Source organism: Rhinoraja longicauda, chromosome 11 (genome assembly GCF_053455715.1).
Source record: "Rhinoraja longicauda isolate Sanriku21f chromosome 11, sRhiLon1.1, whole genome shotgun sequence".
In the NCBI taxonomy this organism is placed as follows: Eukaryota; Metazoa; Chordata; class Chondrichthyes; order Rajiformes; family Arhynchobatidae; genus Rhinoraja; species Rhinoraja longicauda.
Genome location: NC_135963.1, coordinates 24,210,245 through 24,238,172, shown reverse-complemented (window position 1 = coordinate 24,238,172; position 27,928 = coordinate 24,210,245). Strand labels below are relative to the sequence as shown.

Here is a 27,928-nt window from a genome sequence, read left to right as displayed (position 1 = left end):
TCATCAGTCACTGAATTGATATAGTTGGGACGTTACGTTAAACTTGTACAAGACATTGCCGAGACAACACTTGGAGCTAAGCTCACCCTGCTAAAGGAAAGATGCCATAAAGCTGGAAAGGGTACAGAGATTTTCAAGGATGTTGCCAGGACTTGAGGGTATGAGCTATTGGGATCGGTTGGGCAAGCTGGGACTTTACTCCTTGGAGCACAGGAGGCTGAGTGGTGATCTTATAGATGTGTATAAAATCAATAGGATGAATGCACAATCTATATCCCAGGATAGGAAAAATCAAGAACTAGAGGGCATTTCTTTGTGAAAGGGGAAAGATTGAACAGGAACCTGATGTACAACTTTTTCACACAGTGTGGGTATAAGGAACGAGCTGCTGGAGAATGTAGTTGAGGCAGGTACAATAACAACATTTAAAGGACATTTAGGCAAGTATAATTAAAAGATTTTGTGGGATACTAGACGGGCATGGACCCGTTGGGTCCAAACCTCTCCTGCGGGCCCAGCAACCCCCATTGGGTCCAAACCTCTCCTGCGAGCCCGGCAACCCTCCCCCAACTGACGATCCGTGGACCCGTTGCCGGCCAGGGAGTCTCCCCCAGGACCGGGTGAGGGGGTAGAAGAAAGGGGAAAGGGAGCCACTCACCCCTGCCCCGGGCGGTTATCGCGGCTTCCAGAGCGCCCCTTGGACCCGTTGGGTGCAAACCTCTCCTGCAGTAGCAGCTCGACGGCGACGGCTGTTGCTTTGCAGCGGCGTTCCCCCCACGTGGGACCCGGAACAGCGACCAATCAGGTGTCGAGCGGGAGGTCGGCCCCACGTGGGGGGGGGGGGGAGCGGCAGGAGCCAATCAGGACACGCGTGGGGGGTGCGGGGTGGTAGAGCCAATCAAATTTATTAAAGTTTAAAAAGTGATTTATTAAAGTTTAAGAAGTGAATAACTTTTAAAATATAACAACCATTTGAACTGCAGGCCAATGGTGAGTAAGGTGGGCCTAAAATTGTTGCGCTATCGTGTACAGCTTTGGCTGTATTTCGGGTACAAATACATATATATACAAGATGAGTTTTGGTAAAATATATATATATATATATATATATATACACACACACATATATATATATAGATGGGCCAAATGCAGGTAAATGGGACTATCTTAAATGGGGCATCTTGGTCAGCATTGACGAGTTGGGCCCTGTTTCTATGCTGCACGACTCTATGACTCTATTAAATGGAACCACATGCAAAAACGTCAGGGAAACATTTAGACTAGCTATAAACAATAAATGTGCCAAGGGTATGATTTTGTATGGATAGAATTTGATCAAAATAGTTTGAAGAATATTGTCTGGATTTCAGACAATAATAACCTTGAGGTTGTCATCATTCATCATCAATGTGAAGTATATCAGACATCAACTTTCAGAATCAGAACATTTAAAATTAAAAAATAAATTGGAAGTTGCTTTTTGGTTTGCCGTGTTCCTCCATAAGCTTCACAAAATTAATAAATCAGGAGACAGCACAAAAGCTGGAACATTATTCAAGTTCAGTACTTGGGCTCATTCACTGATAAGTGAATGAATTTTTAACTATGTGATAAATCTTGATTATTGTCAAACATTGTCCTTAGTATTCATTCATAGGTGATTAATTATTGCTAGAAATGTACAACTTGTTAAAAGATAAAATCAATTTTGTCTCTCTTAATCTTATCTTTCTGTTCTCGTCTTTATTTCATTGGCAATAGATGATTTTACATTGAATAAAGTATTCCACCTTTCACTACATGATTTCGATTGGGTGTCTTAGTGAAGATTTTTAATCTGAATTGTTGAAGAGACACTTTGCTCATTCAGATCCCAGTGTATGCAACATTCAAGTGACTCTCCCATTAATGTTAACTATTGCATTACAACCAGTAAAAGTCAAAAAATTAAAAGTTGCAGATGATGAAAATCTGAAATTAAAAACAGAAAATACGCACCAGGTCAGGAAACATCCGTGGAGTGAGTAACAGAGTCTCTGATCGGCAACCTTTCATTCCAAGTGAGCATTAAATGTTTTAACCATTCTAGCAAATGACGAATGCTGTTCATTTGTGCTGATTGCAAATCTAGGTCCCTGGGCAAAACATTGCTTGAAACAGCCTGCTGCTCCAAAGGCATCTGTGCAGTGTTCAACCATTTGAACTGAAGTCCTGACTTGCACACGTGCTGTGATTTCAAGCCTTGCTGACAGATTTCTTCTAAATCTGTCAGTTTGCTTTGCTGCAGGACTCCTCATGCTGTCCAGAAACAGAACTCAGTCTTGCTTGGATTTCCCAACATTACACTGGTTAAATCCCCTCAAGTCAAATCCCCTATTTGAGTCAAACAAAATACCGGATTTATGACCCTATTGATTTCAATGGGGAAACTAAGTGTGCAAGTAAACGGGAAGGTAAGTTTGCTTCTTTATTTTGTTTTAGTTTCTAAGCATTTTTATATGTTTTAATTAACCTTTTTAATTTTTAAAAATCATTATTTTAACATACCACATTTTTTCATGTTTCTGATCATGAAATCGTGTAAAGATAGGGTGAATGCACAGTGTCTTTTACCCATGGTAGGGCAAATCAAGAATCAAAGGACATAGATTTAAGTTGAGAGGAGCAAGATTTAATAGATATCTGAGAGTGCCTTTTTCACTCAGAGGGTATTTGGTATAGAGAGCGAGCTGCCAGAGGAGGTTATTGAGGCAGGTACCATGACAACATTTAAAAAACACCTGGACAGATACATGGATAGCAAAGGTTTAGAGGGATATGGCCAAACACGGGCAAATGGGACCAACTTAGATGGCCAAAGGCCCTGTTAGGAACATTTCTGGGTGGGGGAGGGGAATTTCAATAGACAATGGGTGCAGGAGTAGGTCATTCGGCCCTTCAAGCCAGCACCGCCATTCAATGTGATCATGGCTGATCATTCACAATCAGTACCCCGTTCCTGCCCTCTCCCCATACCCCCTGACTCCGCTATCATTAAGAGCTCTATCTAGCTCTCTCTTGAAAGAATCCAGAGAATTGGCCTCCTACCACATCATATGAGACATAGCCATCATCTGGAGTTGTAGCTGAAGCCAAAGGTGGGAAGAGCCAGTGAATGTGAACCTTTGTATCAGCACAAGTAAACGTGGGGCTGTGAGGTGGGTGGACAGTAAGACAGGTCCACAAGATCCAGCTCATTGCCTTTTTCACTTACATTTGTGAATGTGACAACACTAGAGTTACCTTGGTAGAAGCCATTAATTGGGGGACGATAATCGATCAAATGTACAAAGATTGGCTAAATAACTTAATGAGCAAATGGTGGAAAAAGTCGTTGAGCGCTGGAATTTGTTCACTCCCAGAATAGGAAGAGTAAACCATGGTTGATGAATCTCTAACACTTGAAACAAGGCCATGTGTTGTTAATAATTTCTGATGCGCACCGTAGAATTTCCCATTTATAAATAAGTACACAGAACAATTCCTTGGCTTCCTATCCTGAACCTTGTCTTTACTGATAACCATGTTCAGTAACGATTAAATGTTTCAAATAAATCAGTACTCGACAGCCATGATCATTCAAACAAATGCAATGTCTCCTCACTGTGATCTCTACATTGGTAGTATTACATTTAACCAATGTGCACGTCAGAAGTTAATTTTATACCACTAACCTGAGGCTACGTGATCGAGGACGCATGGCAGGAGATTGTCGTCCATCATCATCTGTGATGCTCTCTGTGCTGAAGTGCTTGCTGAGAAAATGCAGTTCATCGGCCGTTGGCTGATAGGGCAGCTGGTGAAGTTTCTCCTGTGACGAGCAGGATGACTGTGTGCAGTAAACAAAAAAATTTCTAAGTGCTATTTCTCATCTGCTCGATTCGAGCCCGCTAAAATATTACAGTATAAAAGTAAAGGAAGGAAGAAAGAGTTAAGAAAATAATTCACCCTGAATGAGCATTACATTTGAAGTTCACTGCTCAAACCTAAATAATTTTAAATCACAGCGCAGTCAACTCGCTCTGGAAAGCAAGCCAAATTTACTTTTAAGAGTTAAATACAATCTTCAGCTGATGTATTTTCTCTTAATGGCTATTATCATTTCTGTTAAGTTATTTCAATTCAAAGTGAGTTGTAGTTATGAATGAAGTGGTCCAGCTGCAAAATATTGCTTGGGTAAGAATAAGAAACACAACACTGGGTTTAACTGGACTGCATGTCAGCACTGAACGCACATTTTGAGGAGTAAGAACAAAAAATAAAAACTCCTCATTGTGTAACTCATTCACCAGTAAGTATAACATTGAAAACAAAGTTCAATGCAAGTTATCAAATCAAACAAAGTTGCAGCTAGAAAGACATTGGGGCTGATCTCCAATTGCTCCAAAGTTGTTGGCAGCCTTCTCAAGGGCCACATTTTTTGTCTCATAGAGGTCCTGGCAGAGTTTTCCTTGGGAATCTTTGAAAATTGGTGTTTCGTCATACTTCAAGGCTATCTCAGCACAGCCAATCTGTTTACACCCAGAATTGTTTCTTCAGCTCCTAAGATTCACCCGTAGTCAGGTTATCAGTTTACCTGACTGTCAATGTCTTTGACATTTGCAGTCACTCAAGAGGACCCATTTAAAAGAAAAATAATACCAAAATTAAAAATAATAATTTTACCTGACTGTCAATGTCTTTGACATTTGCAGTCATTCATGGGACCCATTTAAAAGAAAAATATTACTACAATTAAAAATGATAAATTTCAACATTAAGAAATATATTTAAACTCTAGAAAATTAATTATAAACATTGACACTAACTTAAAAAAATCAAAGGATATTGGCTGTAATTTTCCCAACAGGCAGTTTCTCCCATTCATGTGAAGGGAGACGTCAGAGCTTGCAGCAGCTTAACCTTGTGCAGAATCAGGCAGGCTCCACGCTTGACAGCTGGGAAGCCTGTGAAAGTTTTTTTCACTGTTGGACTTACTGGAACTGGTTTAACTGGACTATACTATGAATTTGACTCACTGGAATAATCGGTATATGCTCTGACAACGAGGCAGAAGATCCACTCCATTAACATATTTTTCAATCTTGAGTAAAACAAGTTGATTGCATAGATACTATCATAGGAGCCCCGACCGCCCCGACGTGGCAACTCCAACAGCCTGACCGTGGGACAAGACGGCAGGGAAGAGAAAAAGACATTTTTGGCCTTCCATCACAGTGAGGAGGGACTGGAGGAGACTCACTGTGATGGATGTTTCTTTTTGTTTGGTGTTAGTTGTGATTGTATGTGTTATTGCATTTTTATTGATTATTCTTATTGGTCTTATTGTTTAACTGCGGGTAATGTTTCATTTCACTACACATTTATGTGTATGTGACAAATAAACGACTATTGACTATTGACTATTGATCAAGAAGGCTGATATACAGTGCATTCAGAAAGTATTCAGACCCCTTCACCTTTTCCACATTTTGTACGTTACAGCCTTATTTCAAAATGGATTAAATTTTTTTTTTTTTTATCATCAATCTACACTTAATAAAAAAGCAAAAACAGGTGTTTAGAAATTTTTGCAAAGTAATTAAAAAGAAATAACTGAAATATCACATTTACATAAGTATTCAGACCCTTTACTCAGTACTTTGTTGAGGCACCTTTGGCAGCGATTACAGCCTCAAGTCTTCTTGGGTTTGATGCTACAACCCTGTATTTGGGTCATTTCTCCCATTCTTCTCTGCAGACCCTCTCAAGCCTTGTCAGGTTTGATGGGAAGCATCGATGCTGAGCTATTTTCAGGTCCCTCCAGAGATGTTCGATCGGGTTCAAGTCCGGGCTCTGGCTGGGCCAATCAAGGACATTCACAGACTTGTCACAAATCCACTCCTGCATTGTCTTGGCTGTGTGCTTAGGGTCGTTGTCCTGTTGGAAGGTGAACCTCCACCCCAGTCTGAGGTCCAGAGCGCTCTGGAGCAGGTTTACATCAAAGATCTCTCTGTACTTTGCTCCATTCATCTTTCCCTCGATCCTGACTAGTCTCCCAGTTCCTGCCGCTGAAAAACATCTCCACAGCATGATACTGCCACCACCATGCTTCACCGAAGGTGTGGTATTGGCCAGGTGATGAGCGGTGCCTGGTTTCCCCCAGAAGTGACGCTTGGCATTCAGGCCAAAGAGTTCAATCTTGGTTTCATCAGACCAGAGAATCTTGTTTCTCATGGTCTGAGAATCCTTTAGGTGCCTTTTGGCAAACTCCAAGCGGGCTGTCATGTGCCTTTTACTGAGGAGCGGCTTCCGTCTGGCCACTCTACCATAAAGGCCTGATTGGTGGAGTGCTGCAGATATAGTTGTCCTTCTGGAAGGTTCTCCCATCTTCACAGAGGAACTCTGGAGCTCTGTCAGAATGATCATCGGGTTCTTGAGTCACCTTTGTGCCGAAGGTTCTGGGGGGGGGGGGATCATGGAGTTCCCAAAGATAAAGCCAAGTAATTGATTGGTTTGGTGGTTAGAAAATTGTCTTAGAATCATGTCAAGAGCTCATAGGACAATGTGGTACAAGCTCCCTTACAATGCCTTCCATAGGAGTGCTGTATATCCATCTCACACATCCAACACCAAAATCTAGTCACAAGAGTGACTCGGCGCCAGGAAATGCTCAGTTGTGCTACTACAAAGATGTGAAACAGTCTTTATCGTGTTTAACTGCAGGTATGTTTAGGGTCTGTAATTTCGAAAGAAACCTATTTTGAGACGAGCAAATCCACACTGCACTGATTCCAGAACAAACCTATCCATTTATTTAGATATGGGAAATTCAATGCTTTTTTGAAGACAAAAAGGTGCCAATCTGCATCTTTAATAAACATACATGTCATGTGGCTGGAAAAGGAAATAATGATGTATGCCATACTGTCACAAAAAAAACACTGAGGAAAGTACTTCAAATGTGGTATCATCAAAAGCTGTCTAATATTTTAACAGGATGTTCTTTCTCATCTATTCCAATGCCTCTGCAATAAAGGTAGCATACAATATGATTTCATAATTATGTACAGTATTTGCATGTGTGTTTTTTTAACGTTCCTTGGATTTGCTCCAGTCTGAAAACCTGCAAACATCACACCCCGATTTAGACATGGAGAAAACAAAGAAAACTGTGGAGCAGTTAGCCTAACATTTGTATTGGTAAAAATAATGAAATCCCTTATTAAGATCGGGAGTATCTGACAATGGTAGGAATGGGCAAATAATTTGAATTCAGTAAAGACAGGGAGGAAAAATAAAGTGAGAAGCACTAATCATTGAAATTGGGATTATACATTCAAGATTCGTAATAATAATCATTCTGGTTGAAATCATGCAACAACTGAAAATCTTTCAAAATGCCAGTGCACACTGAAGATCCCAGCGAACATGAATAGAAGCCAGAGGATCAAATTTGCAGGCAAATCATAGCAAGATTCAAGAACTACAAAGTAGTTGTAATGGGTCTTCAATTATCCCAATATGGTAACACAGTACATTGATCATCTGCCAAACCTCAGGCTTTGGAGGATTGTTCATTGTTATTTCTATTAATATCCCAACACATTTTAATTCATTTTTCATCAAAAGAAACACGTGTTGACACCTCAGGAGTGCGAACGTAGTGGTTTATCGGCATTTTACTGTATATGCTATGAAAATCACTGTGCATGAAATGCTCAGTTTCCAAAACATGAACAAAAGAACTGCATGGTACAAGACCAATGAGGAATCTAATGCAGGGAATGAAAGGGCGCTGTGAGTGCCCAGAATTGTGAGAATGATCAAAGGGACAAAAGGCTTAAATGAGAGATGAAATAGAACTTAAGCTGATCTTAAAGCAAAAAAAAGTGGCAATTTAACACAATATTTCAACATTTTTGGGGGAAGTGGAGAAATAATGGTATCAGAGGAATTTCAGGTCTAGATCTAACAGCAGGGTAACATGAGCAATTGATTAGCACAAGTATGACAATCAGCTCCTACATTGTGCACTTTTGCAATTCACTATATTAGACTGCATTGTCAATGTGGGTACCGCGTGGAATGTGCAATTAATCCTTAACTGGTTAAAGTGATGCTATATTGTAACATAGTCAATACATACAGAGACAGTGGAACTGGGCGTATTGGTTCCATATCCAGAAGATGGCAAGGAGGCCAAGGACCATCGGCGTCCATCAGTCCTAGAGTTTAGGAGGGAGAAAATACAGAATGGTGACACGTTGATCTTCATAATCAATTTAAAATTGCATACATTCATGTGATTAAAATTCTACATATGACATTTTTGTTGCCATAAATTGGAAGTCCAATCCAAATCTCTATCTGCAATTTCTATTCACAGTTGCAGCCTTCTTAACAGTGTGTTTCACAAACCAAAGAGAAAAATAGAAATGTTGGAAACACTCAGACCACATTTTCTAGATAGAGAAACAGAATTAATATTTGAAAGACACAATAGATTGCAGTTGCTGCAATGTGGAGCAAATAATGAACTGCTGTTAGAATTCAGCAATATCTGGAGAGTCAAAGGGATGGTCTATGTTTTGGGTCAAGACACTACATCAGCACCTGCATCAGGAGATAATGTTTCAAGTTGATTTTGATGGCATTTTATCACAACTGGAAACTGTTCAATTGAAACTAATTTTAAGATACAGAGAAAAGGAATAGAGAAAAACAAAAGGAAAAGTCTATGATAAGGTAAATGTATGACAGATACATTAAACAGGAAAACGAATGATGATGCAAGGCAAAAAAGTGAAAATAGGCTATTTAAATTCTCTAGCTCAGTGCAGTCTGGTTGCTTTGATGCCTATCCAAAAAACACGGTGTTGTGCTACAAGCTTAAATTGAGCTTGAATGAAATAATATGAGCCAGATAAGCTAGAAATAATAGGAGCCAGATAAGCTAGAGTACGAATGGGTTAAAGGCAACCAGAGAAAGGGATCGTGTTTGAGGGCTGGACGTCAATATGGGTAGCCAAAATGGTGCACTAAACTGGAAGTTCAAGTAAGTCTTCTTCTTCCTGCTATGGTGTGCACAGCCTAAAGTTGTAGGTCAAGGGTAGGCATCCAGGCCAGGGCAGCATCAGTTGCTGGGTGGATGGCCTTGATGCCACCAGGGAAAAGCCTCAGCGAGCAGTCATTTACGATGTGTGGGATGGTCTGGTCTGAATATCCATAATCGCAAGCAGGGCTGTCTGTCATCCCCCACTTGTGCAGGTGATGGGGTGTTCTTGCATGGAGGGTGCAGATCCTGTTCAGAGTTAGCCATTGCTTGCGATGGAGATCAAATCCCAGTGGTTTCACTGTGGGGTCTGTAATGACCTCCCCGTTGTTGGTGTTGGCATCTTTCCAGGCTCTGCGCCACTCAGTCACGGGGTCAAATTCTTCCAGGGATTTGGCTGAAGACCAGAAGGGTTTGCGGAACGTCAGGCGCATGTTGGGCAGATTGTTCAAGTCAGCATGGATGAGAAGGTCAGGGCTAGCCTCGATGGTGCGCCAATCTTTCAACATCCTCTCCCTTCTGCGTGTGCTGGGAGGGATGATGTGAGAGGGGACAGGGAGCCACTGCAAAGGTATTGACTTAAGCGTCCCTGTGATGACCCGCATTGCAGAGTTAAGGACAGTCAACTAAGTGATAGATTATCAAGCTGAAATGTTAACACGAGATGCTGCCTGGCTTGCTGAGAATTTTCAAGATGGATGAGAAAACTTTACATTATTTCCCCATACCAACCTAACTGACAACATCATAATCTTCCTAGTTCCTTAATTCCAAAAAGATAGTAGATGTAAAATAGGAGCAGAATAATCTTATTATTTGTTCTGGAAGGCATCTAATTTCAAAATAACATTAGAGATCAATGCCAGTATTTCCTCTAGAAAAAAAGTACACTTCTAACATATCAATGTCCAGCAAATATTAATGAGCTGAGAAAATGTATAATTACTTAAATGCATTTATTTATTTGGTAGTACAACCTATAGAAACATAGAAAAATAGGTGCAGGAGTCGGCCATTCGGTTCTTCAGGCCAGTACCGCCATTGAATATGATCATGGCTGATCATCTAAAATCACCTGTTCCTGCTTTTTCCCCTATATCCGTTGATTCCGTTAGCCCTAAGAGTTAAATATAACTCTCTCTTGAAAACATCCCGTGAATTGGCCTCCACTGCCTTCTGTGGCAGAGAATTCCAGATTCACAAATGTCTGGGTGAAAAAGTTTATCCTCTTCTCGGTCCGAAATGGCCTACCCCTTATTCTTAAACTGTGACCCCTGGTTCTGGACTCCCCCAACATCGGGAACATTTTCCTGCCTCTAGCCTGTCCGATCCCTTAAGAATTTTATATGTTTCCATAAGATCCCCTCTCATCCTTCTAAATTCCAGTGAATACAAGCCCAGTCGACCCATTCTTTCATCACATGTCAGTCCCACCATCCCGGGAATTGACCTGGTGAACCTACCCTGCACTGCCTCAATACTTCCTCAAATTAGGAGACCAAAATTGCAAACAATACTCCAGGTGCAGTCTCACCAGGGCCCTGTACAACTGCAGTAGGACCTCCTAGCTCCTAAACTCAAATCCTCTCGCAATGAAGGCCAACATGCCATTAGTTTTCTTTACTACCTGCTGTACCTGCATCCTTACTTTCAGTGACTGATGTATAAGCACATTCAGGTCTCGTTGCACCTCCGCTTTTCCTAATCTGACACCATTCAGATAATAATCTGCCTTCCTGTTCTTGCCACCAAAGTGGATAATCTCACATTTATCCATAATTTGTAGTGCCACATACCGTATTAAAGATTGTCCTTGGAGCAGTCATTAACTCCCTAGACAAGGACTGTGAGTTAGCTATTTCCATGAATTTATGTTTGCTTAGAATAAATAGTTGCCACAATTGTTCATAGACAATGTAATTAAATTAAAATCACAGATCCTATTATGTTATACCGTACATTGGACCATACCACTCCTATAATTTGTTAGCCATTGTTTACATAATGTTTTTTTCCAATCATGGGCTTTATCTCAATATAATGATGTAATCTTCTGCATTAATTGAAAGTTGATAAGTGCCAACGCCTGCCTTTAAACGTTAGCTGTTTTGAATTATAGAATTGGAGTAATACAGCACAGAAAGAAGTCATCTGATTGGGAATTATAATTAATCCCAGCTCCCTGGAAGGCTAACATGAAATGTTGCAGACAGAATGACACCATTCACTTCAAATCAACATCCTTAGAAAAGCAGAGGAGCAAAGAATTTTTTGAAAACATAAATGAATAACCCAAACTTCTAAGTCCTTAGTGCAATCAAAGTCAGTCCATAGTTTATAGTTGATGTTAGTATTGTGTCATATTGAAGAATTTGAGCTATACTAGAACCCAGTGGTTGTGATTTTCAGACTACTATGCTTTCTTCCGATGGTAGGAATGAAATGAGAGCGTAGGAGTAGTGTAGGTATTTGATAATACTGTTTGCCTTTGTGAGGCATCGCTTCCTACAGCTCACTTTGATGATGGGGAGATCAGTATCCCTGATGGACTGAGCAATGATCACCATACATTATAATCTCCTTCGTTCCTGGGCTTCCAAGTTGCTGAACCAGGCCCTGATGCAACTGGTCAATATGATCTCTACAGTACACCTGTCGAAGATAAAGAGGATATTTGTTGACGTACCAAATCACCTCAGTCTTCTAAGGAAGATGGGCATTGATGGGCTTTCTTTACAATTACATCAATAGGTCAAGGAGGTTTAGTAATAAGTGCATGTCATTGAGTCATAGAGCTATACAACATGGAAACAGGTCCCCCAGCCTAACCTGTCTATGCCGACCAAATTGGTATTCCGGATTAGTTCCATTAGGCTGCATTGGGTCTATTGCCCTCTCAACACTTCCTATCCATATATCTGTCCAAATATCTTTTGAAGGTTGTAAAGGTATCTGCTTCTATTCTTTCTTCTCATGTCAGCAAGAGAATAAAAGAATAAAGGAGAAGAATGGTATTTGGATTTCAAGGTAGCAAAATGCATAACTGGGGTTATCTTTAAGATTTTTCAAATACCCAATTCATTATTTCAGAAATTGGGTATTACGTAATATCATCTTCTTAATAGCACCACCCATGCACCGGATGAGTTCAAGGTGGTGGATCAGGCACAAATAATAGATTAGGTAGAGGTGAAAGATCAGATAAAGATAATGTTCTAACAAGCTGAAAATAATTTAAAAATACCTCAAAAAGGCAGTAATCACAAGATTATGTAATCACAATTTATCTTTCTACTCTGACTAATATGTGGCACAGGCCACATATTAGTCAGAGTAGAAAGATAAATCATATGAATCGTTCAAAAGATGGCATGAAGAGGGATTTAAATTTCTGGGACATTGAAAGTGGGACCTGCACCTGAGCATGAACAGGACACTTGTCCCGGGGAAATTGGCACAGGAGAGAGTTTAAACTATAATGGTGGGGCTATGGGAGCCTGTATCAGGAGAGAGGAAGAAGAAACAAAGGTAGAAGCAAATGACAGGAAGAAAAAATGCAAAAGTGGAAGATAGAAACATTAAGAGAACAAAACAGACAGAGCCATTGTGCAAAATTATGATAAGGGTCTTAAGAATATTAAATGGATGATTCTAATGGTTTTGTGTCTGAATGCATTGAGCACTCATAAAGTGGATGAATTAATCGTACAAATATGTGAATGGTTATAATATAACTGGGATTACAGAAATGCGACTTCAATGGGTAAAGAATGGGATCCGAACATTCAAGAGTCTTCAATATTTAGGAATGACAGGCAAAAAGGAAAATGAGCCTTGTGGTGTTGGTGGTTCTGGAAATGATTCATGCAAAAGTGAATAAGGATATTAGCTTGGATAATGAGGAATCTCCATTGGCTAAGAAATATTAAGAAAACACGAATGGTAGTTGTATACAGACCCCCAAACAATAGTTCAGAAGTCACTAATTGGGCAAATAGAGCACAAGTAATAAAGGTACCATTGTCATCAAAGATGACTTTAATCGACACATAATTTGGCTAACCAAATTAACAGAGGAGAAATTCCCAAAAGCTATAGTAAATAGTTTTAAGTTGAAGGACCAAATGGCTTAAACCTACTATTTTCTACGTTTCAATGATTTCAGCATTAAATCGTTTTTCTGCAATGCAATGCCAAGAGGGAGCTATACTGGCATCATCACAGCAAATTTTATGTACAGAACTGATGCTGAGTGGAAATTATGAAATTTCTTTGATTTCTTGGCACATCAGCTCAAAGGTGTGGATATGGGTTCCACGTGGTTGAATAAAACTGTGCTGCCATCTGTTCAAAGTCACTGAATGACAAAATACCTGTCCTTCGAAGAGTAGCTGTACAACATATGCCTTTACCAGTACTGAAGTCTCAATTTTAACAATGAATAGAACAAAGCGAAGGGGGTCCTTAATTACTAAATTAGTAGAATTCGGGAAACTTTAAGATGGTTCAAGTAAATGTTCAAAACAATAAAGACACAATGTCAATAAAGACACAATAAAGACACTATCATATGCACTTATTGAAAGGGATTATTTTTGATATCTCAAATATAGTTCTAACATGGGCCTTGACATTTATGCCAACAGAATGTCTTCCAGAAAGCACCACGCAAAATAGCCCAGTCAAATTAAAGATGCCTAGGTTTGCTTTTTTCCAAAGACTGTACCCACAGGTAAATAAACAAACCAGTGGAGCCTATGTCAGTTCAGTCCAAGGCACTAGGACATGCACAAGGCCACAGAGGCAGTGAGCTACCTCTCCTGTCAATCTTTCACAGCCTGTGGCAGTTAAACACTAAAGGTGGACAGAAAATGATAGTAATGAAGTGATGAAACGCCTTATCAAAGAAAATGTATGAGTTTGCACAATTTGGAAGCTACTGACCTATAATTAACCTTTGTTCAATGAAATATGTCTCTAGATGCCATTCAGAATAAAGCACTCTGGGCATGAACATGAAGTACAATAGAATTAGTATGCGTCCATGGAATTTTAATTTCCAGACATTAAACTGTGGGAAGGGCTGAAATATTTGTAAATTTTCTAAAGGCTTTTTTTTCAAGCTGTATCACAGAAGATACTATGGAAATCACGTACAAGATCTAACTCTTTCTTTACGTTGTTTTGTAGAATTTGTGCAATTCATGTATAATTTACGTTCTGTGTGTTTGTGTCTATGTGCCGTGATGCTGATGCAGTCAAGATTTTAATTGTACCTGTACATCACTGCATTTGTTCAATGGACAATAATCTCAAATTGACTTGATTCTTCAGAGTCACTCCAAGAAACTGACCTCCAAATAGGAGAACTAGTGTTAATAGTATTATTGGATTTAATATAATCAACCGCACTAATATGGCAATGTTTATATAAGATTATAAGCAAGTTTAAGTTACAAAGTTGCAGAGGACTTGAATGAGGTGGAATGAAATACAGATCTGAATTGACATAATTGTAGCATGGGTAAGAATTGTTAGTCAACTGCGCTTATTATACACAAAATACCCATTTACGTTTCTCAGTTCGAAATGGATGTGGTTCAAATTATAACTACAAGGCAGGCGTTTAACCTCTCAGGATTTTTTTTTTAAACTGCAGATGATAGAAAACAGAAATAAAAACAGAAAATGATCAGGCAGCATATGGAGTCAGAGACTCATCGAGCATAGAAATATGCCCTTTGGCCCAACTAGCCCACGTCGACCAACATGCCCCATGTACACTAGTCCCACCTGCCCCCGATTGACCCATAACTCTCTAAACCTATCTTACCCATGTTCCTGTCCAAATGTCTCTTAAACGTAACAACAGTACCTGTCTCACCTACCTCCTCAGGCAGCTCGTTTCATATTCCCACCACCCTTTGTGTAAAAAAGTCACCCCTCAGGTTCCTATTAAATCTCCCCCCTCTCACCTTAAACCTATGTCCTCTTGTTCTCGATTCCCCAACTCTGGGCAAAAGAATGTGCATTTACCCGATCTATTCCTCTCATAAGCAAAGAGATAATGTCTCAGCTCAAAGAGCCTTCATTAGAACTTGTCTGATGAAGGGTCTTAAACCTGAAATGTTAACACTCTTTCTTTCTGCAGATGATGTCTGATCTGCTAAGCTTTTCCAACAATTTCTAGTTTTAATTCAGTCCTTCAAATATGTCCTACCATTCAATGAGCTTGCGACTGCTCCGTCTAACACTCCATTCAATTGTTTTTCATCCATATTTCTTGCTAATCTGATTCAAAGATTAATCCGTCTTCTCTTCTGAAAAATATCTGAGACACGGTCCAGATTGCTACCAGCTAAGTGCTCAATAATCCCCTTTGCTTTATTTCATTCATTGATAAATATAACTGAGACTTCAATTCTGGTGGATGGCATGTGTTGCTTTTAGATATTTTTGAATTCACCCTTTTTCTGGAATCACATGCCAGTAAAGACGCTTTCTTCATAACTACTCCAACAAATTATCTACCCTTACAGGTAATTCAAAAGACTTGGTTCTGATTCATTTACAAAGAGTTGCACCAAATGATGCTTTGTTCTCCGCAGAACTGAAGGAGAATTTTTGGAACTCAAAGATCCTGCATTTAGATGATAAATAAAACTGAAGCTTTAATTATAAGGCAAAAGGGTAATGTCCATTGTCCTAAATTCTGATGAAATTCCTTGAAACCCAAATTATATAAATTCTGACATGTTGGTCAGAGCAGATAGAAAGCCTACCAATCAGTGCTCGACTGCTGTTAGCTCGAAAACATGCTTGTTAAATATTGCTGATGTTTGCGCAGGATCTCAGATCAAATGGGGACAAAGTAGAATGTGGTGATGAGAACTGGTGTCAAGAGCAAAATGGCCTCCTTCTGCACTGCAAATTTTTATGATTCAAATACAAATTATTTTCCAAGTAAGAATGCAAAGGAAAACAAAACATTCATTCAGGCCTTGAATTAAAGCTGAGAACTGAAAAAAGTTTGAATAGGTGACGTTTCGGGTCGAGACCCTTCTTCAGTCTGAGGAAGGGTCTCGACCCGAAATGTCACCCATTCCTTCTCTCCCGAGATGCTGCCTGACCTGCTGAGTTACTCCAGCATTTTGTGAATAAATCGATTTGTACCAGCATCTGCAGTTATTTTCTTATACAAAAAGTATGAATAGTCTTTAATTTGTTACAACTCTTAGTAAACAGTTCAGAACTCTCCTTGTACAGCAGAACATCAAAATGTATCAGTATTCTGGAAGAAATAAAATATTATTGTTCTTTGAAGAAAAATAAACAACATTCAAACAAAGAAACATAAGAACATGCCCCAATCATAATAATAATAATAATAATATATTCCTTTATTCGTCCCACACCAGGGAAATTGAGAGTGTTACACAGCAAAGTGGATAGCAAGAGAGCAAGAGATCATTCATTATAAATAAATAAAAGATACATAAATTGTCATCAGTTTTCTGTGCGTTCTTAGCTGTTTTTGTTGACTCGTCTGCTGGGAGCAGTGCGGGTTATGCAGTCTCACAGCAGCACATAACCAGCACTGCTGGTTATGTCAGAAGAAAATAATTGTTGCTCAAAGTACTGGTTCTAGGTTTTTATTATGTTCATTTAATGCTAAAGCTACTCAATTATAACATTTCTAGTCTCAATTAAAAATTTTAATGCCAAGAATAAATCAAAACAGTTGTTAAGTAAAACAAGTCATGACTTTACAAAAGTATCAATGAGACACAACAGACCACCACTTAAAAACACAGAAAGACACAGGGAAATTAATCATTAGGGTTAATACCTCCGTAACCAAAATATACCCCAAAATACCAGAACACTGAACAGGCACCATAAATTTTGCAATAATCTAAACAAGTGAGCATGAGGACAAAATGAGCTTGGTTTACATTAACATACATTTATTCACACATCCAGTGGCGTCAACTGAGCAGTTCCTCAATCAAATGCAATTAAAGCGCCTTCTATTTCCCAAAGAGTCAATGTCTAAATTACAGATGGTGCACCACACTGTGCATTCTCACAAACATTCATTCATACACACACACACAAAGGCCAGTGAAATACCTGGTTCTCCAGTGCCTTTTCATGCAGAAAGGCACATGCAAACATGCAAATTAAGCTGAAGAACATGCAATAAACATGACAGCAACACCTATTTTGAGCATTACCTGTCAGCTCTGTGACCATGGCTGTATCAAAGAAATAAAAATGCATTAATGGTTAGCAAAACAATAACACACATTCAATTAGCTTGATGTACCTATCCATGTAAGTGCTAAACACTAAACAGGCTACTCTTTGGTGACTGTTTTTAATCTCTATCACAGCATCTGAAACAAAGATTTACTTTAGATTAGGTATTCACAGTGTTACGTTATTTCGGAAGTGTGCATGAGGTACTTTTTTTTATCCTTTATTTTCAATGGGCAAATTGCATGTAGTAGCTACCATAAATTATTGGCTCACTCAGCAGGTCGGGCAGCATCTCAGGAGAGAAGGAATGGGTGACGTTTCGTGTCTAGACCCTTTTTCAATCTGAAGAAGGGTCTCGACCCGAAACGTCACCCATTTCTTCTCTCCTGAGATGCTGCCTGACCTGCTGAGTTACTCCAGCATTTTGTGAATAAATACCTTCGATTTGTACCAGCATCTGCAGTTATTTTCTTACACATAAATTATTGGCTGCATTGAATAATTAACAATAGTTTACAAGATCTCTTCACATGGAATTTCTGTTTTTGTAATGATTAAAATATGTTCTGATATACAGTATAAATACATGCAATGTTTAAAAATACTCACATCACTTAACTGAAGTGAATACATTGATGGCATGAGTGGGAAACTAATTACCGGTTTAAACTAATTTAAATGAAAGCTATTTTTTTTAACTTCATTTGCCAGAACGGAGCCATTATGATGGCATTGTAACTTAACACTTAAGCAGGCTTTTCCTTGCAGTATATATAAAATATTTTGCAAGTCCAGTTCCACAATTATTGCCTTACATCAAAATGCAACTCTAATACAGTAAACTTCCTAGACTATACCTCAACAAGCAAAACATTTACTGAACAGAAGCAAGATTGGGTGTGACATAATGGGAGGGATATAGTTTCACAAGCTTTCAGAAGGTAGAAAGAAAGGAGGAAAGTCAGGGCATTTTGGGGAGAGACTGTAAGAAAGCAACATACAAAAGTTAAAGGGAGACAACATACAAAAGTTAAAAGTGGATATGACCCAGAGAAGACAGCAGTATGTTCAAAGGCTCGTGATGTTGGAAAATATTGCAGAAATAAAGTGTGTCAAAATGTGGAAGAATTTTCTAAGATGGATAAAGACAAACAATTTGTGATCTGAGAAACAAGGATGTGAATGGGGGAGAGGCAGAATATGATAGCTAAAATTAATTAGCATAACCTTGGTTTTGTCATATTTAAAGTTCAGTACACAAATTAGTATGACATCTTTTCAGTCTGAAGTGAAATATTATTTATTTTACTTATGTGGTGTTGTTGAAAAGGTGAGCATTAGTTCCTTATCCCTAACTCTCCACAAGAATGTGGTGGTGTGCCTTCTTCTGGTGGAGAATTCTCACAGAGCTGTTGGGTAGAGTGACAGGGTATAAATCTGAAAGGACAGCAATACATTTCCAAATCAGGACTGCATGTGTCTTGTAATGGAATCTGTAAATGGTGCCTGCTACTCTCATCTTTCTTACAATACAATACAATACAATATATCTTTATTGTCATTGTACAGGGGTACAACGAGATTGGGAATGCGCCTCCCATACGATGCAATAATTTAGTTAATTTAAACAACAGCAACCCAACGCAACAAATTGTAACAGTTTTAAGACAGAATAAAGTGCAAGTAGATCTGTGCCGGATCGCTGTGCCCTGGGGATGAAGCTGTTCCTGAGTCTGGAGGTGCGGGGTTGTGGCATTTGGAGGTGCTGGTACAATAGATTTGACGGTTACCGGCAGTGCATTTTGAAGATGCCACATGTTGCATTAGGAGACGTCACTTAACAATGGATTACAGCCCCGGCCCTCAGATATTAATAGTGTGGGGCTCAGCAAATTGGGGCAGCATGGTGGCGCAGTGGTAGAGTTGCTGCCTTACAGCGCTAGCGTCTCGGGTTTGATCCTGACTATGGGTGCTTCTCTGTGTGGAGTTTGTACGTTCTCCCCGTGACCTGCGTGAATTTTCTCTAGGATCTACGGTTTCCACCCACACTCCAAAGACACACAGGTTTGTAGGTTAATTGGCTTGGTATAATTGTAAATTGTTCCTAGTGTGTGTAGGATAGTTAGTGTATGGGGATCATTGGTCGGTACGGACTCGGAGGGCGGAAAGGCCTGTTTCCACGCTGTAACTAAATCAAAAATTAAATTAAATGTCATTGAATGCAATGGAAAGATGGTTACACTTTCTACTTTTGTGCATGATGTTTGCAAATGTTACTGCACAATCTTCTGCATACATCCCCTCTTCCAACCTCATGATAGGAGGAGGATCAATAGTAAAGCAGCTGAAGATGGACCCAACACTTTAGAACGTTCACTTTAGGACTGCTGGGGTGATGTCTTGGAGCTAGGATGATTGATCTTCAATAAATTTTATGGTTTGACTCCAACCATTGAAACTTTTCCCCCAGATGGCCATAAGATTCATTTTAATTTGGGGTCTTAATGTACTACTTGATGGCATGCCATCTTGATGCCAAAGGCATCTATTTCCTTTACTTCTGAAATCCAGCTCAATGGACCACATCTGGATCAAAGTTATAACAAGGTCAGGAACTGAGTGATCCTGACAAAATCTGAACTATATTGTGGTTTCAGAAGTTCTCCAACCAAAGAAAACTCCATTCTTGTTCACCCTGTACACTGCGGACTTCAGGCACAGCTCTGCAAACTCTTATCTATAGAAGCTCTCTGACGACTCTGCCATCGTTGGCCTCATCACAGGCAGGACGTACAGAGAACTGATCAAGGAGTTTGTGGACTGGTGCCAGCGGAACCGTCTCCGGATCAACAAGGGGAAAACCAGGGAGATGGTGGTAGATTTCCGCAGGCGCAGCCAGGTCCCCTCGACACCGGTGAACATCCAGGGAATGGACATCGGGAGGGTGGGCTCTTATAAGTACCTGGGTGTTTACCTCAATAATAAATTGGACTGGACTGAAAACACCGATGCGCTATACAAAAAGGGCCAGAGCAGACTTTATCTGCTAAGGAGACTCAGGTCCTTTGGAGTGCGGGGGGCACTCCTAAGGACCTTCTACAACACGGTGGTTGCACCAGCCATTTTCTATGGAGTGGTCTGCTGAAGCAGCAGTATCTCAGCGGCAGAAGGGAAGAGACTTGACAAGCTGGTCAAGAGAATTGACCCAGCTCTGTCCTGGGTTGCCCCCTCGACTCAGTGCAGGTGGTGGGAGAGAGGAGGATGATGGCAAAGTTAACAGAGCTGCTGGACAACGACTCCCACCCCATGCAGGACACTGTCACTGCACTGAGTAGCTCCTTCAGTGACAGACTCCTTCACCCCAAGTGCGTGAAGGAGAGATATAGGAAGTCCTTCCTTCCCGCTGCTGTGAGACTGCACAACCAGCACTGCTCCCAGCAGACGAGTCAACAGTAACAGTTAAGGAATACAATTTATCCTTGTCTTTACTTTTATTTATAATGAATGATCTCTTGCTATCCACTTTGCTGCTGTAACACTGTAAATTTCCCCGGTGTGGGACGAATAAAGGAATATATTTTATATATATTAGTATTCTTCCAAGTAGTGTTCAACATGGAGAAGCCCCTGATCAACTTTGATCTAAAACAGACTTAATGAAGTCTGGATTTAACATTGAGGCTACAGGACTCCTAGTTCTACTTGTCAGTTGTGTAGAGGACAGATAATGTCATTGGCAAATCCCCCATATGGATGAAAAAAGAACTAAATCGTGACCTTCAATTTTAGCCAAAATATCTTTCAATCCTCAAATTAAATTCTTTGGAAACACAAATTATTACCTGAATTCAAAGTAAACTCTGACATGGAAAGTACTTAGGTCGACTAGTCGGGAATACCAAGTGCAATGGAAAGACACTGAATTCAATCATGCCAAATGCTTACAGAGTAAATTACATAAACTGCAATATGCAAACATGCGTCTGTCTTTCTTTATCAAATACTGATCTGGTGCAAGACATATTGTTTTATTTCTCCTGTTAAATCTATAAGCAGTTATGGAAAAAATGAATATGTAATAAAAATGAACTGCAGATTCTGGTTTATACCAAAGATAGACACAAAATGCTGGACTAATTCAGTGGGTCAGGCAGAATCTCTGGAGAAAATGGATAGGCAAAGTTTTGGGTTGGGACTGAGGAAGGCACCCAACCTGAAACATTACCTATCCATTTTCTCCAGAGAGGCCGCATGACCCACTGAATTACTCCAGCATTTTGTGTCAATCTATGGACATAGCTACTTCAGCTAAGAACAGCTTTCAACGCACAACATCCATTAAACTGGAGAACTGTGGCTGCCCTTGGCCTAGAATTACACCAGATAATGGCGTTAACCACAAGCCATTGGAGAATAATTATCTGCACTCTAAAACAAAGTAATTTTCATTTTATGAGTAATTTTTCTTCTGTCACCACTCAATGCTGTACAGAATCATAAGTGTTTGACCCTTGACCAACATTTAAATGCTTCTCGGGCAACTTTTGATTAAATAATGTCTGCTGGAAGAAACAATTGATCCTGCAGCAGGGAGTTGAACAACCAACAAGTAGCAGCACAATGTAATTAGCACTCACTTGTTTTCCCACAGACTTCTTGTACCCCTTGCAATTAGGTTTATTCCCTAACGTTTCATTTCCTAAAAAAAATCCTAGAGTAATACCTGTAGGAGCAGGCCTTTACTAACCCATTGTACACACGGTGGAAAAGTCAGCAGCAAGGTCTGCTTGCTTATTATAAGTGTAAGAAAATAACTGCAGATGCTGGTACAAATCGAAGGTATTTATTCACAAAATGCTGGAGTAACTCAGCAGGTCAGGCAGCATCTCAGGAGAGAAGGAATGGGCGACGTTTAGGGTCGAGACCCTTCTTCAGACTGGAAGGGTCTCGACCCGAAACGTCGCCCATTCCTTCTCTCCTGAGATGCTGCCTGACCTGCTGAGTTACTCCAGCATTTTGTGAATAAATACCTTGCTTGTTTATTATTGTAGCCTGCCAGTAGAATCGAATGCTAATTCTGACAGACTTACAAGGGTGGCTACTTCAAATTCAAAAAATTCTCAGAGTTGAGATGGTTCATGGGTTTGTTACCATAGCTTGCCCAGATCACCATGCATTAACCCAAAATAGTCCCTTAAAAAGATTAAAATATTGTTGTCTTCTCTTGCCCACAGGTATCGAGGCGACGAGGGGAGAGTAGAATTGAAAAATAGATAATCAAAAGAATTAACAACTACAAGAGTATCTTTGTCCCTAAAGGCCATGATTGCTTGGACAATTTGAGCTATCAACACAAAGAATTGTAATTTGCCAGACTATTAGTGGATATGCATCAAAAGCAAAAAAATGGAGCAAAGGCAAAAAATAGTCACGATATCATTTTTACTGCAGCAGGTTCAAGCAATTAAGAGCCCAACTTTTGAAGACAATAACCTTTTTCTGGAAGAATTTTTTGGAATTACCATGCCTCATTTTGTTCGTTTATTCTTACTCCAGCCTTACTTTAATTTTGATTAAACTAATTTTTGTATTTATTTGCCTGTATTTTGCATTCAAATCATTCGCATTTACTGTGCACCCTGTCAAATCTGTACCTGAAGTTATGCTTGTAAGATGTTCTGCAAATAACATTCAAGTCTCAAACCCATCAAAACCTGTTCTAGACTGTTGGCTCTGCGACAATGGTTCAGTCTCCTGTCTGCCATTAAATCACATACCATCCTATTTATTTTCTCTGCTGCTCCCTTCCTCTTTCTCCTTAATTTCTAACTTTCCCCAGTTGGAATGAAAGACCATTATTCCAAATTCGTAACTGATCTCCCTCCACAATTGCTTCCTGACCTAATAAATATTTTCAGCATTTTCAGTTTTTATTTCAGAGTTCAAATATCTGCAAGCTTTTATTTTTGAGAAAGTTAAGTTTAAGACCAGTGCTTAGAGTATGAGAATGAAGAGATAAAATTATAGGAACACTCGAGGAACCCACAATTTTGAGATTGTTGGACCACATGTGTTTAACAGCACTTTGACATATTAAATGTTTCCATTTTCCGCTGAGGCTCAGATTAGAGCCACAAAAAAATATGCCTGGTTCAATAAACCTTCCCATGGACGGGAAGTCACGGATCAGAGAAGAAAGATTTAAGTAAATTGATGGAAGGATCAGTGATAACTCAAGGGAAAAACTCACCCGAAGAATAGTGGGAGTTTGCAAGTCACTGTCTGAAAGGATGATGGAGGTAGAAAAGTGTATTTATATTTCAAAAGAACCTGACTGAGCACTTGAAAAGCTGAAGGTTACACTGACAGTTGGGAAATGGGACTAAGATAAAATAGCTCTATGTTTGGCAGGGTTTAGAGATAGTGGTTTGAATGTCCATAAATTTCTGTTTCGCTATCCTTTTGAAGATATACCTTATCTCCTGTCTTTTGGTATGATGAAGTTCACATTTATAGTTTATCGTTCACATTTATGTTTCAAATTCATTGCAGAATATGTCTTACCTCCCACAGAATGAATTTTGACCATAATTGTGAACTGTATTATACCATGATGCTATTCATCCACATGTGAGATCCCCAAAGTGTTGGATTATTATAATTATTGTAATATTATTACCTGACAAAGGTGACAAGACAAGGTTTACACCACAATTGTGCATTCTAAATCTTATTTCTATTTTAATTTTAGTACATTAGTTGTATCATCTCACGATGATAGGCACACGTTAAATACATCTGCTCCTTAATTGCAAATTTTAAAACTTGATTGTCAAGTGCAAGTTGTAAAATTTGCAAAGAAATGAAAACCAAAGATGTCATCGCTTTATATAACCATCTCGCTAATTCCACATGCAGTCTGTGCAAATTTCATGCAACACCCAGAACACTGTGCATATTATTTCATTTTTAATGGTAATGAATCTTACCTTCTTGCGGGTATGAATGAAAAATGAGCTGCTGCATTGGGAGAAAAATTCCTTGGACTGTCGAGGGGGCTGCTACCTGTTGGCAAATTGAGAATATGTAAAATACTCAAATTTCAACAAGCTTTAGAATGTGCTTTAGATATGAATATTTATCTGTTCCCAAGTGACTTGGTTCACAGGATCAATGAATGAGATTACAGTGATTTAGAACTCCATTTCCCTACTATGTGAGGATAACTGGTCCCAGCTAAATTAGCAAAGTAGGCCATCAATTTGCTTTGGTGCCCTTTGTTCCTTAAATGAGAAAGGGATATATCTACCGGAGCTGCTTCGTAAATAGTTGTCAAGTATTTCCCACAGGAAGTGCTAAAGCATGGCGATCAGATGAACAATGTAGTCACCATTCATTTACCATTAGCAGCTATTTAACCAAAATACCACTGGTTAGGGAATGACGCTCCAATTAGGCAATCGCAATCATCAGGGTAGGAATGTAGGCAGAAAACTGACAACAATTAAATTCCAAACCTGTGAATATTATTAAAAATAGACAAATGATATCTAGGAAATACAAAATGTTCAACATAAATCTGATCTGGCCACACCTACAGGAAAGCAAAATAAATTTATGATTTATTCATTCAGCAAGATAATCACAATTTTTTTAAATCTGGTTAACCCTTGTAAAAGATAAAGCAAGCAAGGAGTATGGAGAGACTAAAATATTTTAATAAGTAGGCTGACCTGATTACCCCCTTGCAACTTAACTGCGATACATTTTATCAATTGCCGCTCCTGCGATGCAAATGATGCGAAGGGCCGAATGGCCTACTCCTGCACCTATTGTCTATTGTCTATTGACACATATGAAATCAAGTATTTGTTTTTTTTTGTATGTTAGGTAATATATTGAAAATTTATAATATATATTGAACCATTTTAACGAGAGTGCAACTATTTAATGAATGAATTAATAAGTTTATTGGCCAAGTATGTGCATATACAAGCACAAGCAATGTGCCTTGGTGCTCCACTCATAAATGACTACACAAACATACAGTTAACAAATAAGAATAAAGCATAAACACATCAAAACAATAAGGATACAACATTACGGTCTAAACATGTGGGTGAAATTAAACCAGAGCAAAAAAGAGACTACAGACTTTGGTTATTGAGTAGAACTACTACTCGTTAAGAAAGTATTACCACCATTTCCACTGAATTTGGGATTCGAATTCTAAACTGTCCCTATATTTCGGGATAAAATGAAAAAGTACAAGTTGCTGACTTTCAATTATGGGACTCAAAACCTTCGCCCACTGGATAATTTGCTTTCAAATGAACCACCAACCTCAAAGAATAAATGTACTTGACTCAGTACAATTAGTAACTCTAACTGCTCTTTTTTTTAACTTGCAACAATGTTGACAATTAAAATATGCAGAGTAAAACATGACAGAGCTGGTAAAGGTAATAGCAATGTAACCATCTGTCTTGCCATGGTCACTATTCTTGAAAAAAATGCTAATAGAGTGAAAATAGCAAATGATGCACTACATAATTTAACATCTGTCATGAGAAAATTAATAATCTTTTTCAGGTCACAGGGAACTGATGGGAAAGAGCCTGTGGATGCCCACAATAAACAGTGGAAGTAGTGCACCAGTTCCTAAAAAGCCCACTTGTTCACTGCCTCACACTTCCTATCTGATCTGTGACAGAGGCTGCACGGCCCACACTGGCAATATTGGAGAACTCAGCACCCATAGAACTGATGTGAAAACAACCCATCCTCAATTTTGAGGGCCTGCTCAAATAAAAGTAAAAGGACATGTCATATTTCACTAATTCAACGACCTTTTATTGAAGGTGTTAAATTTGATAGATCAGGGAATGTTGGTCAATATTTTTACAAGAACTACCAGAAGATATACAATAAGATTCCACGAAAGGAACTCGAGGCAAAAATGTATGTGCATGAAAACCGAGTCAACCTCTCGATTTGGAAGGCAAATGGGCTGGAAGGGCGAAGGGAGGGGAGCACCACGTAATTATTGTAGCATCAAAAAGCCTGGCAACACATACATATGCCAACTAAGTCCATACCAACCTTCGTGTTCATTTATACCAAGCCTAGACTATCCCACGTTCCATATGCCCACCAACATCTCTGTGAAAATGTTGCCCTTTAAGTCCCTTTTAAATCTTCCCTCTCTCACTTTAAATTTATGCCTTCCAGTTTTAGTCTACCTTACCCCGGGGAAAAGATTATGACTATTCAGCTTATCTATGCGCTTCATGATTTTTCTAAACCTCTATAACACATCCTATGCTCCAGGGAAAAAGGTTTCCGGCTATCCAGCTTCTCCTGAAAACTCAAGCCCTACAGACCCAATAACATCCAGTAGAAGCAGAGGAGCGAGGTTGGAATGTAAAAGTGCGTCCAGTGGAGGTAGGGTGCAGGGGCTTTGTAGCCAGTTCCACTGCAAGGCTCCTGAGGGAAGTAGGAGTCAGAGGGCAGGCCCAAAGGAAAGCAACCAAAGAACTAGCTAATGCCGCCGAACGGAGCAGTCACTGGCTGTGGCTGAAAAGAAGAGATGCTGTCTGAGCTGCCACGTGACCATCTGGAGTCTAACCATAAGACACACACCCAGGTCTGATCACTTTGCAGTCGGCCTGCCTCGACTGAGGGTGCCTTGTGATAAAAGGCCGAAACACCCATTGACGTTGAGGTACACAACCGAAGATGTGTCTGAATGGTAGCAACATCACCGAGTGGTCATCCCCAAGAACAACACCATGCAAGTCAATTGTAGTTCAAAACTCCAGGGATTGTAACAGCCAGTCCTACTAATCAATCGTGCAAATTTTTTCTGCACCCTTTCCAACTTAATGGCATCCTTCCTGTAGCTGGGCTACTAGAACTATGCACAACACCCAAAATGTGATGTCACCAACAACTTGTACAGTTGTAACATGACATCTTGACCGATGAAGAAAGCCAATGGAATGTTGGCCTTCGTAACAAGAGGAGTTGAGTATAGGAGCAAAGAGGTCCTTCTACAGTTGTACCGGGCCCTGGTGAGACCGCACCTGGAGTACTGTGTGCAGTTTTGGTCTCCAAATTTGAGGAAGGATATTCTTGCTATGGAGGGCGTGCAGCGTAGGTTCACTAGGTTAATTCCCGGAATGGCGGGACTGTCGTATGTTGAAAGGCTGGAGCGATTGGGCTTGTATACACTGGAATTTAGAAGGATGAGGGGGGATCTTATTGAAACATATAAGATAATTAGGGGATTGGACACATTAGAGGCAGGAAACATGTTCCCAATGTTGGGGGAGTCCAGAACAAGGGGCCACAGTTTAAGAATAAGGGGTAGGCCATTTAGAACGGAGATGAGGAAGAACTTTTTCAGTCAGAGAGTGGTGAAGGTGTGGAATTCTCTTCCTCAGAAGGCAGTGGAGGCCAGTTCGTTGGATGCTTTCAAGAGAGAGCTGGATAGAACTCTTAAGGATAGCGGAGTGAGGGGATATGGGGAGAAGGCAGGAACGGGGTACTGATTGAGAGTGATCAGCCATGATCGCATTGAATGGCGGTGCT

General features: G+C 39.7%; 1 protein-coding gene across 7 annotated transcripts in view; it reads right to left on the bottom strand.

Annotated features, from left to right (window-relative positions):
- The window catches only part of mast2 (microtubule associated serine/threonine kinase 2), a 266,095-nt gene that overhangs the window by 67,284 nt on the left and 170,883 nt on the right, over window positions 1-27,928 (bottom strand). For 6 of the 7 annotated variants that reach the window (XM_078408488.1, XM_078408489.1, XM_078408491.1 and 3 more), the window contains 4 exons: window positions 24,325-24,400; window positions 17,311-17,331; window positions 8,168-8,246; window positions 3,714-3,868 (listed from right to left, as the gene is read on the bottom strand). In XM_078408488.1, the coding sequence (XP_078264614.1) occupies window positions 3,714-3,868; window positions 8,168-8,246; window positions 17,311-17,331; window positions 24,325-24,400 (331 nt within the window). The remainder of the gene's footprint in view (window positions 1-3,713; window positions 3,869-8,167; window positions 8,247-17,310; window positions 17,332-24,324; window positions 24,401-27,928) is intronic. The other variant, XM_078408490.1, reaches the window with a different exon arrangement.